Genomic DNA, 15,991 nt, shown 5'->3' with positions numbered 1-15,991 from the left:
AAAAGTATATGTTTTAATTTTAAAAATATTAAAATATGATGTTTTTTATTAAGTAAAATTTGTTTTAGTAACATTACCATCGAGTAGGTCTTGTCCACTCCATAGTGCCGCCGGCTTTGTTGCCAAGAAAAATTAATTTCTACGATAAATCTTAATGTCAATTGCAAACATAGAATATCTAACAAAGTGAGAAGAGAGAAAGATACAAGAAATAGTATAAAAAATAAAAACAAAGTAAGAAATTAAATATATTCTATATATTATTTGATATAAAATAAAAATTAAATAAAATATAAATGAAATAAGTATTTTTTTTCTCAACTCTCTTTAGTTGATTGAAAAAAAAAGTAAGAAGATAAATGGCCTAAATGTCAATTGAGTGGCTAACCGCCACTCATATAGGTCTAAGTATCAATCAAGTAGGCATAAGTGTCAACCAATCATTAATTAATAAAATTCTTAAAAATATACATTCTATTTATTAATATAAAAGATGAAATTCTTGCATTTCTTTAAAATATTAATATTTAAAGTTTCTAAAGGAATTAGAAGTATCAATTAACAAGACTAAGTCAACAAAACTGAGCTGACGGAGCTAATAGAAATGACTGGCAAGGCTTATAGAACAGAGCCGATAAATCTGGTAAGGCTTATGGAGCTGACTAGCAAAGCTGACAAATCAGAATTATAAATATGTGATAGCTCTAATATGTCTACGTGCATTTGATCATACTTGAATACTATACAAAAATATATTGATATAATGTAATTTGTTTTTTAAGTAGAACTATTTAATTTGAAGAAAAAAACGGTTTATTATACGTGTTAATGACAATACTAATTCAATCTCTTAGCAGTATCATGGCGTTTAAAAACAATGGCAAAATATTTAAAACATGTTTGTCTTTAATAATAATGTGCAATTTACAAATGCAAGTGAATGTACCATATATATTTTAGAAAATACTTAATTGTAGTTTTGGTCCCCCTATTTTAGCTGAATCGCGAAAGTAGTCCCTCCATTTTGTTTCTTTCCAGTTTTGGTCCCCAAACAGAATTTTGGTCCAAAACTTGATGAAATTTCATTTTTTAAAGCCGTACTACACCATTTATAATCATAGATTCCGTGTACCATTGTTGCAAATGAGATTTTGAGGCATAGTGTGACTTAAGTAAATGCAAAAAAAATGAAATTTCATCAAGTTTTGGATCAAAATTCTGTTTGAGGGACCAAAACTGGGGAGAAACAAAATGGGGGGACTACTTCTGCGAATCAGCTAAAATAGGGGTATCAAAATTGCAATTAAGCCTTTAAAAAATCATTAAATATTTTATTTGTCTGAAATATGTCTCTCCTGTACTAGTAAATGAATAACTATTCATTTGATTATAATGTAGAGATAGATGATTGGTTGGCACTTATGTCTATTTGATAGACACTCATGGGTGATGTAGTGCTCCAATTTTGTCTATTTTGTTAAAAACAAATCAAAAAGAAAAATAAAAAAAAAAGGATATATATATTTAAAAAAGGAAATAAAGACAATTACAATAAATAATTTCATTATGTCTCATAAATTTACAATGTCAAATCTAATTACAATTCTGAAATAAAATCAAATTACAAATTAAAAATTAAGTTAAATTAAATTACAATAAAAATTAGATCAAACTAATTCAAATCAAGTCAGATGTTCCAGATTTGCCTATGTTTTGTTCTCTATTGTTGTCCTTGCTCACTGCCAAAACTTGCTATGTTGATGCTGACTGCTATTGATGCACAAGTCATGCTCATTAATGCATTTGTACTTGTTGTAACTAATAAGAGAAATAAAAAGATAATTTTTATAAGTCAACCATTGTATATATTATAGATGGCAAAGAGACAAACTTTTGAGTTTAAAAAAAAAACTAAAGGACAAATTACAGCTGCAAATAAAAGCTCAGCAAAAGAACATATGAAAACAAACATAGTCTAAAACCATGAATGCATCAGATGTGTAGAAAAAACACAGATGATGAGCAAAACAAAATAAGCATCAAACAAGGAACTAGAAAGCTCAAACTCAAACAGAGACACAATCAAGAAAGCAACGAAACAAATAAAAAATTTCATAAATACACCTTATCAAATTTCAAAAAGAAAGAGAGAGAGAGAGAGATCTAAAATTAACACTACTGATAAAAAAACGCATACAAAGAAGGAGAAAAAAATCGGATACTAAGAAAAAACAACGTAAAAGAAGAAGGGAAAAACAATAGTAGTAGTAGCAAAGAAAAAAAAAGTTAAGTTACCACCGTAACCATCTCCAACCATCAGTTGTGTACTGCTGCCGCTTTTTTTTTTTCTTCGCTGCCATACTTAAATCAGCCTATATCAAGTTTGTTTTATTCTCTATCTCTTTAATATAACGCTTCATTGTTTTTGCGCTTAAGAATATACCTTCTATTTGTTGTTTGCTTGCTGAAATTTCTAATTAAAAATTATGCTTTTTATTTTTTTTAAATGTGAAATTATTGTTAAATGGTAAGAAGATAGAGGAGATGTATTTTGAAAAATAAGAAATAGTTAACTTCTAAGATTGTGAAATGGTGTTGCTGCTATTTATCTTTTTGAAATTAATTTATCATATCAACTCGCCTGTATGTATATTTTCTATTAGGACTTTGACAAGCAATTTTAGTAGCTCTGGCACACCTATCACATAGTATATAGATATATACATATATAGGTTGCAACTTCTCTTTTTTCTCAATTTGCGCAGACTAGCTTTAATCTTCTTTTCCAATTTTTGCAGAGTAGGCAAACACGTTATACATAATAGGTTTCATTTTTTTTTAAGTACAACTTGCATTTTTATTTTGTTAAGTTATTAAGTTTATAAGATTCTATTTGCTAAAAAATAAAATCAAAGGGAATGTTTGTTTCAAATTAGGTGTTGACATAAATTATTACATTGTGATGATAATAAAGTTCTTTCTTATTTTTATTTTATTTTATTTAGGTAAATTAATAGATTAAATTAAAATTTATTTATTAAATTAGATGTGACGTCTTTTTTTAATCTTTGAGTTGTTAAAACACAAGTTGTACCACTTGTTGATTTGAAAACTCAATTTTAAAATTGAAAATAATATAAAATATTCTTAAAATGATTAATTAGATGAAATATTTTTTTAATCATTAAATTTTTGAGACACAAATTGTACAATTTGATAGTGTTGAAAACTTGTATTTTAAAATAATTATTTAAATCAAACAAACTCATTTTTTGGTCAAAATAACTTCTTTTTATTATCAATAACAAAACAATTTTTTTTTAAAAAAAACAATCAACGCATTCGAATTTTTTTTAACTAAGAACTACGTAGTTTTGATTTCTCAATCGCACCGGAAAATACGTATGAGCAAGATCACATTCTTGTCAAGCACATTAATAATAATTGTTATTCATATTTAATAATAATTGAGAAATAAATATATTTAAGTTAATATTAATCTTACACAATTAATTATAGGTAACGCATTTTAACGGATGTGGATGTTGTAGGGTGCTAATACCTTCCCTACGACTTCGGAACTCAAATTTGATTTCAAAGACCATTTTTTCTATTTTGAAGGATTTTCCAATATTTTTTCTATTTTAAAATAAATTTTGGTGGCGACTCGATTGAATTCGAGAAACACTCGAAATTTTAAGCCACGACATCTGTGTAATTGTAATTTAGGCCATTTGATTTGCACATATCTCCATAAATACTTGTGCTACTGATGTCATTTCTCTCTTTTAACTTTTTTTTTAACCAAATAAAGAGAGAAAACATTTACTTTGTTTCTATTTTTTTTTCTTATATCAAACAATGCATAAAATTTATTTATTATTTTACTTTTATTTGCTCTTTATATACTCTTTCTTACATCTTTAAGTCTTCCGACTTTTTTAGATATTCTAGCTAACCTTATATTCTTACTTTTTTTAATACTCTAACTAATCTTATAATCTTTATAGTTACCAACTAATTTTACTAATCACAGTTCTAGACCCCTCGATTGACACTTAGTCGAGTTGAATGGTAGTTAAGAATGTATGATCGGTAGTTAAGAATGTTTCGATAATAAGAGTGCACTTATACGACACTTATTTTTATTGGGCAAGATCCAACCATCGTGAATGGTTTTATATTCTTGATTTTACACCAAAACCCTGATCAAATAGCCTTTAAAATAATTTTAGAACCTTTTTATGTTCTAAAATATTTTTAGAATTTATTATTGCTACTAATAATAAATATGACGTATACCAAACATTTTTCTTTAAAAAATAATAATGTCGAGAAGAAGAAATTTGAAAGGAATTTTGCTTGAATAGGACTCTCCCCTCCTAACCATGGAGCGACCGCTATAAATTTGCATCCCAATCTTTTCAGTTTCAATTCAACGCATATATAATTTCTACTTTGCTCTCACTTTGTTTTCCACATTATAATAATAATAATATACAATCATGTCTGGCGAGGAGTATTCAGAGAAAAAGTTTGACACAGAAGCGGCTTCGTCGCTGGTGAAGGAGTTGAGGGAGAATTTTAGTTCCGGTAAAACGCAAAGTTATGAATGGAGAATTTCGCAAGTTAAGGCTCTTTTGAAAATGGTTGTGGAACAACAGGATCAAATAATTGATGCTCTGCGTTCCGACCTCGCCAAGCCACCGCTCGAAACTGTCGCGTACGAGGTATTTAACTAAATAATTTGTCTCATCTAAATTAGAAATTGATAAAATAAATTAATTAATTTTTGATATTATAACTTAAACCAGTAAAATATTATCGTCATTTATAAATTGTAATCATTCATTCAAATTGATAGAAATTACATTAAAATAATACAATTAAAAATCGTTAAAATTGAAAATAAAAAATTTATGAAAAAACAAATAACATTCAGATTAATATAGTATAAAACTACAAAACCTACAAATATAATAAAATTGAAATGTCTAAAATATTCATGTCTCCAAAGTTATAATGTTAAAAACGTTAAAGTCATTGATTGAATTTGCACTAATCGAAGTTGAATTTTCAATCTATATCAAATAAACACTGCACTAATACAAAAAATAAAAAAATACCACACCGAAACGACAAATAAAACAAGTCGCATTGAGACATTGAAATCACAAAATAAACACAAGAAAAGTTAAATATAAATAAAAAAAATCACTTATTTAGATTAAAAAAAATTGATCATTAAACACATCTCGTTATTGAAAAAAACAAGAAAGAAACAAAATGGAGGTTAATAAACCGAAGACTCCTAGATTAAAAGAGAGAAGGAGCCTACTTTAAGAAACTCATGCGTAAGTTACTCCATTTAATCTATCCGGATCATGTTATAGTGGGTGACAAGTGCATTTGCTGCCATAGTCCACTAAGATTCCTTTGATTTTTGTTCCGTTCAATTCATTTAAAAAATTCCGTTTTCATGTTACATGGTTCAGCTCTCAAGGACGAGATATTGTTGAGTGTTTATTTTTTTTTTTCATTTGGAGTCAGAGATCGATGATCAAAGTTGTTCTCTGTTCTCTGTTTCGGTGGACTAATAATTTTAAAGATTAGAATGTGATCACTTTCTTTAATATTTAGTCCACCTAAAACTAGTATTTAAAAGTGATTTAAAATTATAATGATAATTGATAATATTATGCAGAAGTATAATTTAACGGTTCTTATTATCTTTACGATTGAATCAATTATTTGATCGATGTTAATTCGAAACGAGTTGAATTTTGATAAACATATTTATGTTATTGTTTCAACACTATTAAATTATATTTTTGATTAATATCATACAAGGATGTTAATGTTTTGAGTGATTTTTAAATTATAGTATAAGATGGAACCACAGGGACCCCTTATGTTCTCGCAATCCGCCTAAAATATAACACCAATAATATGAAAAGTTAATGAGCTTTTGATTAACGGCAAAATTGGTTTCTCACACGTGTGTATTTTTTAAAGTGGTATCACTCTAAAATGAAATATAAACAAAAATAATAATTAAAAAATTAATATTTTTAATCTAGAATTTAATTTATATATATCAACTTTTGGATTATAATTTTAACTTATACTTTATTTTGGAGGGAATACTTGATAACTTGAACATCAATGTAAATGTATGTCATGGAAATTAGGATGCTAGCTTCTCCTTCTATAATGGAGGGACGAGTTGCAGCTAGTTTAACACTGCAGGAACAAGGATGATTCTATTCAATGTTTTAGAAATTAGAATGTAGATCCTACTCAAGAATCGGACGATAAATAAATTTAGAAAATAAATAATTAAAAAGTTAAATAAATTTTGTTCTCTATAAATATATCGTTAAAAAAAATTCTTCATGGTGATTTATAATTTTTAGTCAACAATTTTAGTTTTTACTTTTAAATGAATTCATGTATATCATCGAAATTTTTTAAATGATTTTTTATATGTATGTTTATAACATTATAATAATATTCCCTACAAAAATTTAAGTTTTTTAACAAGAAATGAACTAATTATGATCTTCTTTTAAATTTTTAGCACTTTAAAAATCATATTAAATTCATTTTTCTATATAAAAATTCTAATTTTTTGTAGGAAAAATTACTATAATATTTTAAACATCTGTGTAAAAAATTAACAATTTAAATGATATAGATGAGTTGACTTAAAAACATATATCAAAATTATTGAAAAAAAGTATTTAAATATATTGGAATGTCTATATTAAAGAATGTATTCTTTAAATATTTTCTTTAATAAACACATTCCAATATTTTTTTTTATTAGTTGAAATTCAAATGTGTCTAATCAACTTATGTGACTCTCATTTAAAGTTATTGGACACATAAATTTTAACTAATAAAGGCCTTAACATTATTTTTTCTTGAATCATTGCTCCTTTCATATTTTAATTATCAAAGTTTCTTTTGTTCTTTTTTATAGATTATAAATTATAAAACACAAATACTTGTAAAAATGTGAATCACTGCTATCAAATACCTACCTGATACCGGTATTCGTTTTGTACTTTTGAATACTATGTGTTTTCATATTTTAATTGTGATTATCATATAATATATATTAGAGTTGATTTGTTTTTGTAAGAAAACATAATTTATAATTTTGTAAATCTTTATTGTGATTTTATATCATAAATTGAAAATTTTAATTATTTTAATTAAATTATATAAAACAATTCATATTTATTTACATATATGTATTTTAATTTTTTTTATAAAATATTGTATTTTGTATCTGTATCAATAATCATTACTTGTACCGTATATATACATATATATTATAGATTATATTCGGGTAGAATTTGAAGGTATTGAAAAAAACATATATTCGGGTAGAATTTGAAGGTATTGAAAAAAACAGTTTAATTACAGTTTTAGTCCGTCTATTTTTATTGATTCACGAAATTAATCTTTTTATTTTTAAAAGTCTACAATTTTAGTCTACTCTCTAATTTTTTAACTAAAAAATGCTAATGTGAAATATTTTAAATAAGGCGACATATGATACGATTATGTAGAATGATTTACACACATGAAATTGAAATAAAAGATCGTAAAAATTTAATTTTCAACTTTATAATTTTTTTTTATATTTTTAATTTAATTAATGACATATACATAATTTAAATGGTTCTATATCATATAATAATATATTACGTTATTTAAAATATGTTAAATCATTATTTTTTATTCTTAAAAATATGAGAAAATATTAAAATTGTCAATTTTTAAAATAAAATGACTAATTTCGTAAATTGATAATAAAAAATTGAGTAAAACTGCAATTAAAATAAAAAAATATATAAACTTAAGTAGAATTCAGATAAATAAACAGGTCAATGTCTTCTATATATTCTTCTATCCTATATGTTTTACACTTACAGGTTAATTATCGCGGCAATATATTCTAATATTTTTTCCCGACAATTTAATATATATATATTTATTATGTCGTATATCCATTTAGTGGCGTATCTTGCATACCACGTTTGTTATAAAATATTATAATTGAAATTCTTAAAAGTTATATAATTTTTGTTAGAGTTTCACATAATTCATATATAGTCGATAAATTGAAAAAGTTAGAAATTCAATTCTTACGAGTTTTACAATTTTCAGTCACATAATTCACACAAGTTTTTAGAATTTCACACAATTTAATCAAATAAAATATATCTATTTTACGATTTTTGTCTTTGTCAAAAATTTTCTTCTTGAAAGATGTATCAATTTTCTTATGTTTAAATATGTGTGACTTCTAAAAAATTGTTAACTATATTAGATAATTTATCGTGTCAATCGTTAACATGTAAAAATTTATTAACAGTAGTTGAGTTGCTAACTAATTAGATAGTTTATCTATCATAGAGATTATTGTTTTAATTTTATTATATTTTATTAGTATAAATTTTAAGAGAGAGAAAACCAATTAAACTGACATAGATATATAAGTGGAGAAGGGAGAGGCAAGATGTTTCTCAAAACTACAAATATTGAAAAATATTTTGATAATTTATCACTATTATTTTGATAATCTATATAAAAAAAATTCAACAAGATCAGCCATTGTATCCCTTCATATTCAATTTTATTTCAAATCATACAAATCCAAACGATGAAATTTAGTAAATTAGGTATCATTTCGTTCCATTTTACTCAGTTACAAACCTTTCTATAAATCCAAAATACAGAGTAATTAACTGAATACTTGTAATATTTATTAGTAACTCAACAAACATATTATGGAATTTGAACCCTTTTTAACAACTATTGCTTTTATATAATGCGATTGACAAGTCTTGTGCAATCAATACAACTATGTTAAAAATTATTTCCGCTTCTATTATTAACTGATGTTATTTTTGTTTTGCAGATTGGTATGTTAAAAAACTCATGTAAAGTCACGCTGAAGGAATTGAAACAATGGATGTCACCAGAAAAGGTTTTTATTTCACCATAATGTCTTCAGCTGAAAAGGAAAATTTTCATTCATATTGGATTGCTTATAATATATAGTTTATTTCATTCTACACATCAAGTTGCTTAATTTTATTTCAGGTTAAAACTTCAATCACAACTTTTCCTTCTTCGGCTGAAATAGTACCTGAACCACTTGGTGTTGTGTTAGTCATCTCTGCATGGAATTATCCATTATGTAAGTTAACCTTTTTCTAGTGCATGTAAGTCACACTGGCCTTGGCAAAATCACATGTAATTTTGTTTAAGCTCCAAAATGTAGTTTTTGCCAAACACTCGTGTGATTATGCCAAACTCGCTGCGAATCCCAATGCACATTCATATTTTTCAACTTTTTGTTTCTTTGATACTCTATGAGGAGAGGACTAAATAATATTAATATCATCTTCTACTTTTTCAGTGTTGTCCCTTGATCCAGTTGTTGGAGCTATAGCAGCTGGTAATGTTGTGGTTCTAAAACCATCAGAAGTTGCTCCAGCATCATCTTCACTGCTGGCAAAATTGTTAGGGAAGTACATGGATAACTCATCTATTAGAGTTGTGGAAGGTGCAGTTGATGAAACTACTGCATTGTTGCAACAAAAGTGGGACAAAATTTTCTATACAGGTTTGTCTTGTTTGTCATTGTTCTGTTTTTCTTGGATGATTATGAATTGATATTTTGGTTTTCTCATAGACTAAATCTCCATGCAATTGGTATGCCTTTATTTATATTAAGAATTTTGAAATCCCTTTTCATATAATCAAATACATTCACAAATTTAACCAAAAAATAGTATAAACAAATAAATTGATTAGTTGTAGTTGACTTGAGTTTGAACTAGAAAAATCTTCTGTCAGGCTTTGCCTACCTTCACAATCGAACTTTGAATTACAATTTGTCTCGTTCAAGTTATATACACATTTCCTAGCATAAGTAATTCCTGAATTTTCCAGGTAATGGAAAAGTGGGAAGGATAGTGATGGCTGCAGCTGCAAAACACCTTACACCAGTTGTTCTTGAGCTTGGAGGAAAATCTCCCACTGTTGTTGATTCAAATGTCAATTTAAAGGTATTGACTAAAAGCCTTAGTCTTCTTTTTCTTTTCTTTTCCGGTTACTTTTTTATATTATATTGACCTCCTTCTTTCAAACTCATTATTGACTTAAATTAATTTGTATATACAAGGTTACAGCTAAAAGGATAATTTCTGGCAAATGGGGCTGTAACAATGGACAAGCCTGCATTTCTCCTGATTACATTATAACAACAAAAGACTTTTCTCCATTGTTGGTATGAAACTTTCCTTGTGAAGTTATTTAGAGTTCTAAATTTCTGTCTTTGTGTATCTAATGTTTTTCGTGCATCTCATTTTCAGGTAGATGCCTTAAAGACTGAGTTGGAAAACTTCTTTGGAAAGAATCCATTAGAATCAAATGATTTGTCGCGCATTGTGAGTTCTAACCACTTCCATCGCTTGATAAAGCTCATGGATGAGGATAAGGTTTCTGACAAGATTGTTTATGGTGGTGCAAAGGATGAAAGCAAATTGTAAGCTCTCTTCTTGTTTCTTAGTTTGAGTTTATTATGTAAAGCTTTTATATAGTGCAATGCAATGGATCATGACACAAGCAAATTACAGGAGGATTGCTCCTACTATTTTATTAGACACTCCACGAGATTCACTGATAATGAGTGAGGAGATCTTTGGTCCATTGCTTCCCATCATCACGGTATGTATAAAAGCAAAAAATAACTATTTGTGTAACATTTTGTTCAAATTTTCTTTTGTCTTCTTTAGTTACTTTTTCAATAATCTAATGTGAAGAATCTGCTCACATAGTATTGCTGCATGTGTAATTGATATGTGCATTTTAATGTGGTACAAGAGTCAAAAGTGATTCTACCTTTAAGATTTAGTACTCAATCAGAACATCATAAATAAGGAAGACTTCAAACTCTTAAAATTGTTTATAGATGTTACTTGAAAATATTACAGCTAAATTAACAGCTGCTAGTCCTTTAATTGTGGACAAATTGCAAAACGTTTTAGCTAATTGCTTAACTAATAACTTGGAAACATGTATTTATACTTCGAATATTCATCGATAACCTTCATCAGCTTGTATCAAATTATAATCTTGCTTCTTTCCTGGAACAGGTGAATAAGCTGGAAGAAAGCTTCGATGTGATCAACTCGGGAACAAAGCCACTAGCAGCATATTTATTTACAAATGACAATAAGTTCAAGGAACAATTTGTGAAGAAAGTTTCTGCTGGTGGTTTGGTTATCAATGACAGTGTTTTACATGTAATCTCTTGTTTTATTTTTAAAACTTTTCTATGAATGCATTAAGTACATATATCCTTGTCATGCAATGTTATTAATCTTTTTTGTTTTTTCCTTTTCCTTGTGCAGTTTGTGGCTTGTACTTTGCCATTTGGGGGAGTTGGAGACAGTGGAATGGGTGCATACCATGGAAAATTCTCCTTTGATGCTTTTACTCACAGAAAGGCGGTACTTTATCGCGGTTTTACAGGCGATTCATCTTTAAGGTACCCACCTTACACGGATAAAAAGCAGAAATGTATGAAAGCTCTAGTTGCCGGTGATGTTCCCGGTCTTGTTCGTGCTCTTTTCGGATAGTCCTAGGCTTTAATTTGTTTTCAAATGGGGTTGTTAGTGATTTATCTTTTGATCTGATTCTGTTGTATTTATTGTGCACAATGCACGTTGGTTTCATTATAACCACTTTTCAAAATAAACTTATTAAGCGAGGTTGAGGTTATGCTTGGTAAAAGCAAATTGGTTGTTGATATTTGATAAACCTACTACTTAACCTAGAGTTTCCACCATGGTTTTAAGTCGCTCACGCATTGCAATCCTTGATAAAATTGTAGAATTACAATAGAAATTTGACTGAGGCAACCAATACATCAGTTGTATTGAGGTCGCAGAACCATCAAAAATCTTGATGTTGCGATCGAAATCATAGTCACATATCTTTTTAATTCTGGTTTCCACATTAAATTTATCGCTTCCCTAACTAGAAATTGTTGTTTTCCTTTAGTGGTTTATGTTGTTCTAAAGGTTGAGAAGTTAAATTAATTTAACAACAAAGAGGGCATCACATATTTCTCTTAGTGATCAAAAAAAGTTTTCAATTAATTAACAAGAATTCTGTAAAATACCAAAAACCTCGTATATTTGATTATCGGTGAGATTTGTGGGAAACTCAATTAGAAATGTAAATATTAAGTTTCCTCTCTTCCATGGTCCTATGAAGATTGCCATACCTTGGCCATGTATAATGTTTTGATAGCCAGGGTATAAGATATCATCTACTGTCAAATTCATATGCTCTCCACCGAACAAGGACAATGATAGTGTGCACCCTGTAAGTGCCTTTAGTAAGGAAATTTCTACACATAATTCCAAATCATCCCTTTCTCTTCTAAATAATTGGTGTCTTTTCTCTGATATATAAAATATTATGTCTTCTATGTTTGTACCAGGGTGCACACTATATTCATTCATTGAGGAATTGATGAGTAACACTAACCATCAATGTAATGAGTCTAAGAATTATTGGAATGATTATTTGTATTATTTACTGAATTGGTCTCAGTTTCAGTGTAATCAATTACAATATAAGTATCAAGTAAGGATGAGTATGAATAGAGAGGAAAGAACTTTAAGGATAGAGAAAGGCAGTGCTGGATCTTTTAATTTTTTAGATATATTAAAAGTACTAAATTTTAAATATATTAAAGTACTAGATTCAAATATAAGTATTTATAATTTTGTCAAACAAACTACTATATTTATAATAAAAATAACAAAAATCAAGCACACTCTTATCGTAACTAAGTTTCGTCCCTGGAGAAATTCTGAATACACATCATCATATCCATGATTCTCAATCCTCATTCTATTTATACTAGAATTTACTGCACAAAATCTTTCAACTGAATATTGTCTGTGCGTTTCCTTGCTCCATTAATTTGTGGATCGATATATATAAAGGGACCGCCAATACTAATATAATAATCGATAGGTAAAAAAAAGTTGTCAAAAAAACATATAAATAAAAAGTGTCGTGAAAGATGCGTGTTTAGCGGTAGAAAGTACTTTTTTTTTTTATTAGAAAAAAATGAGTTGCTTTCAATGTAAGGTTTGTTTTATCATTGTATGAAATTGGTCTCAAGTTATGACTATCTCTCTATATTAGGGGAATAGGTGGAAAGTTTTTGGACGTAGACCCACCCAAATAATAATTTCTTTTCTTTTTGATAGACATTCCAAATAGTGGAGACACACTTTTCCAATGACGGATTCAGGCAGTATCCCTCCCTTCCTAATGCCTTTTTATAATTTAATTTTTTAGAAAATGTAAATGAATGACAAAGCATAAAGAAAAAAAGTGTTTAAATATTAATAAAGTTTTAGAATGTGATACAATTCTAAGTGACTCAACAATGGGGGCATAAATTAAAATGATATGGCTACATTTAAAAGAGTAAATTAAGTTTTATTGAAACACTTAATTAAAAAAAAAAACAAATAAATGTAAAAATTTCAACATAATGGATGATAGATAATTATTCTCTCCGGCATTTTTAATAAGCATATGTTGTTTTCTTACACACATACTATTTTATTAAGTAGATAGTAAATTTAATGTGTCTTGTTCATGAAATTCATTTTGACTTTTTATCTTTTCAATTTGACATGAAAATACTATTTAAGAAAAACAAAGTTATAATAATTACTTATAATCAGAGATGTAGATGACAAAAATATTATTTCTCAAAATTAGTTATTAAACACTTTTACCTCTGTTCAATGAGGTTTTTGGATCCATCCATGCGTTCTTCAATAAACTTCCCATTCCTTTATATTTTTTAATTATACATTCATTTTTCTTATAAACAAACAATGCATACAAAAAAAAAAAATTAAGAACACCATCTTTTACTCTAACATTGACTTTTTCATTAAGTGAAATCTACATATATTCCATCTTAAGTGAAATCTATTTTTAAAATGTAAATTTCACGTCGATTTTATTTAATAAAAAAATATAGTGTTGCTAACACTTCTCAAATTAAAAATTAAATTTTTTAAGTGAATAATGTGTACTTTCCATATTTAGTAACACACATGGATCCGGTTTCTTATATAGTCCAAAACGCGCATTCCAACGCAACAACCATCTCCATATTAGGTAAAACAAAAATGTCTGAATGATTCGGCCAGCGTCGCATTCCTCAGACCGATCCATTTTCTCTTAGGATTTCTACACGTAGAACATGAGTCAATTCTTTATATAGTATATTTGTTTAGTTAATAGTTAAATAATTTTATTTTAAAAAAATATTAAGTTTACATATAGTGTATTGTGAATATAAATTTGTTTTACACAATCTAATCATAATTATTAATTTTATTATATTATATTAAACAGTTTTTAAATCAATTACAGCTATTAAATATTTGGTTAAATTACATCTGTGGTCCCTTAACTTAATTTCAGGTAACGTTTTAGTCCTTTATCTTTTTTTTTCTCCCGATTTAGCCATTTATTCCTAAAAATATCAAATAAAGTATAAAAATATGAGTTTATTTGAAGATTTGCGTTACGAATTTGATGAAATTTGTATTATATTGAAGAATATAATTAATTTTATGAGTTTTAATTAAATTTTTTTTTGAATTTTTGTATAAAAAAGGATATCACTGTTGAAATTTTAAAACATAAAATATCAAATTGTCACTTAAAATTAAAATAAAGGACTAAGTCGGAAAAAAAAAAAAGATAAAAGACTAAAACGTTACCTGAAATTAAGTTAAGGGACCACAAATGTAATTTAGCCTAAATATTTTGTCATGTATTGAACTATTATTAGTTATTAGTGTAAAACAAATTTAAATTAACTGTACATACTATTTTAATTCAAAATTATCTCTTATAATTTATATAATTATAATAATTAAAACTTTATTTGTCAAAAGTGTTTGCAAAATAAAGTTTATTTTTTTTAAATTTCTATTACTTGTAATAATCATTATTTTAATAAAATCTAAAAAATTAGTATTAGTATAATATTTTTAAACAACAAAATAATATTTTTATTATTATAAAATGATATTTTTTAAAATATAAAAATTAACAGATAATTTTTTGATTTACAAAATTTTTCATTGATTTATTGGTTTATAGTACAAATATATTAAAAATTTGATATATATACACGTTAGTGTAAAAAAATATCACACTATCGATCATTTTCATCAACATAAATTTTTTACATCTACAATATAACATTTAAACTCATTACAAAACTTTAAAAATGTACCGCTTTATTTTCATTTTATCACCGCGTGTGTATGTTCACATCATATATACCATCCTTCACCGCGTGTGTCATGTTCACATCATATATACCATATCCTTTTCAACTTTTTCCATACAAACATTTACAGGTTTTAATCTCCACCAACTCTATCCACATTTCTAAACTATGATATATCTATTGCTCTATATATTTTGTGCTGAAGTAATTATAAGTTAGAAGTCTTTAATTAGTTAGAAAAATGATGTTTGGACATCATATAAATAAGATGTTCTATAAATTTATTATTTAAAATTTTAAATTAATATATGATGTTTAACTCATTTATTTAATTGCTTTTGATCTGATATAAATAATCTTCAAACTCTTTTTTAACTCAAAATTCTAAAACTTGATATATAGATATATCTAATAGTGACATCATATAAATAAGATGTTCTATAAATTTATTATTTAAAATTTTAAATTAATATATGATGTTTAACTCATTTATTTAATTGCTTTTGATCTGATATAAATAATCTTCAAACTCTTTTTTAACTCAAAATTCTAAAACTTGATATATAGATATATCTAATGGTATATATAATATATATATATATATATATATATATA

The 15,991-nt window shown here is 26.6% G+C and overlaps 1 protein-coding gene across 1 annotated transcript; it reads left to right on the top strand.

The window, feature by feature from the left end:
* Window positions 1-4,342: 4,342 nt before the first annotated feature.
* LOC101511680 (aldehyde dehydrogenase family 3 member H1-like) lies at window positions 4,343-11,890 on the top strand. Its single transcript, XM_004502428.4, has 10 exons — window positions 4,343-4,730; window positions 8,936-9,004; window positions 9,121-9,217; window positions 9,440-9,646; window positions 9,976-10,091; window positions 10,208-10,312; window positions 10,398-10,570; window positions 10,662-10,752; window positions 11,181-11,330; window positions 11,439-11,890. The coding sequence occupies exons 1-10, from the start codon at window positions 4,506-4,508 to the stop codon at window positions 11,664-11,666; spliced, it is 1,461 nt and encodes a 486-aa protein (XP_004502485.1). The 5' UTR covers window positions 4,343-4,505; the 3' UTR covers window positions 11,667-11,890.
* The last annotated feature ends 4,101 nt before the right edge of the window (window positions 11,891-15,991 follow it).

Source organism: Cicer arietinum, chromosome 5, assembly GCF_000331145.2.
Source record: "Cicer arietinum cultivar CDC Frontier isolate Library 1 chromosome 5, Cicar.CDCFrontier_v2.0, whole genome shotgun sequence".
In the NCBI taxonomy this organism is placed as follows: Eukaryota; Viridiplantae; Streptophyta; class Magnoliopsida; order Fabales; family Fabaceae; genus Cicer; species Cicer arietinum.
This window is presented reverse-complemented; position numbering and strand designations above follow the sequence as displayed.